At 67.8% G+C, this 826-nt stretch overlaps 1 protein-coding gene across 1 annotated transcript in view; it reads left to right on the forward strand.

The window, feature by feature from the left end:
* H696_01472 (hypothetical protein) overlaps positions 1-713 on the forward strand; it is a gene marked incomplete at both ends in the record, with an annotated part of 6,157 nt that extends 5,444 nt beyond the window's left edge. The window contains 2 exons of the mRNA XM_009495367.1: positions 4-507; positions 702-713. Coding sequence (XP_009493642.1) covers positions 4-507; positions 702-713 — 516 coding nt within the window. The remainder of the gene's footprint in view (positions 1-3; positions 508-701) is intronic.
* Positions 714-826: the final 113 nt, after the last annotated feature.

The following is an 826-nucleotide window of genomic DNA, read 5'->3' on the forward strand; positions in this document are numbered from 1 at the left end:
CAGCCCCACCCCACCCCGGTGCCGCCGATGAATCCCGAAGCTCCGATCCCCCTGTCGGACCCGAATGATCTGGGCGCCTTCCGAACGGCCGGGCAAATTGCCGGCGACTGTTTGATCCTGGCCGAGATGCTGGCCCAGCCCGGGGTCACCACCGACACCCTGGACCACGCCATCCACGAGTACATCATCGGCCATGATGCCTACCCCTCGTGCCTGGGGTATCGCGGCTTCCCGAAGGCCATCTGCACCAGCATCAACAATGTCATTGCTCACGGCATCCCGGACGCCCGGCCCCTGGAGGAGGGGGACATCCTGAATGTCGACGTGACCGTCCACCGCGGGGGTGTCCACGCGGATTGCAGTGCCATGTTCGCCATCGGCCAGGTGGATGACCTCGGTCGGGCCCTGTGCCAGGCGGCCCTCGAGGCCCGGGACGAGGGGATCCGTGTGGCCGGCCCCGGCGTCCCGCTGTCCGAGATGTGTCGTGCTGCATGGTGCGCCAGCCGTGTGCTCCGGCCAGCGGCCTCCTCTCTTCCCCCCTCTCCTCCCTCTCCTCTCCCTCTCCTCTCCCTCTGCCCACCTCCGCCCGCCCCACCACGCCCGCCTCACCTCTTCCCCCCTGGTGAGCGGGGGAAAACCTCCTTTCCCGCATCTCTGACCCTATGTGCTCTCTTCGGCATGTGTGCGGTCCCCGCCCACAGCAAGGTGGCTGACGCCCACGGGTTCTCCATTCCGAGTGCACTCGGGTCTCATGGCATCGGCCGGCGCTTCCATCAGCCACCGTTCATCAATCACACAGGTGCGCCCCATCCTGGCCCCGGGGGGG

The sequence above is a fragment of the Fonticula alba genome (assembly GCF_000388065.1).
Source record: "Fonticula alba strain ATCC 38817 unplaced genomic scaffold supercont2.2, whole genome shotgun sequence".
In the NCBI taxonomy this organism is placed as follows: Eukaryota; order Rotosphaerida; family Fonticulaceae; genus Fonticula; species Fonticula alba.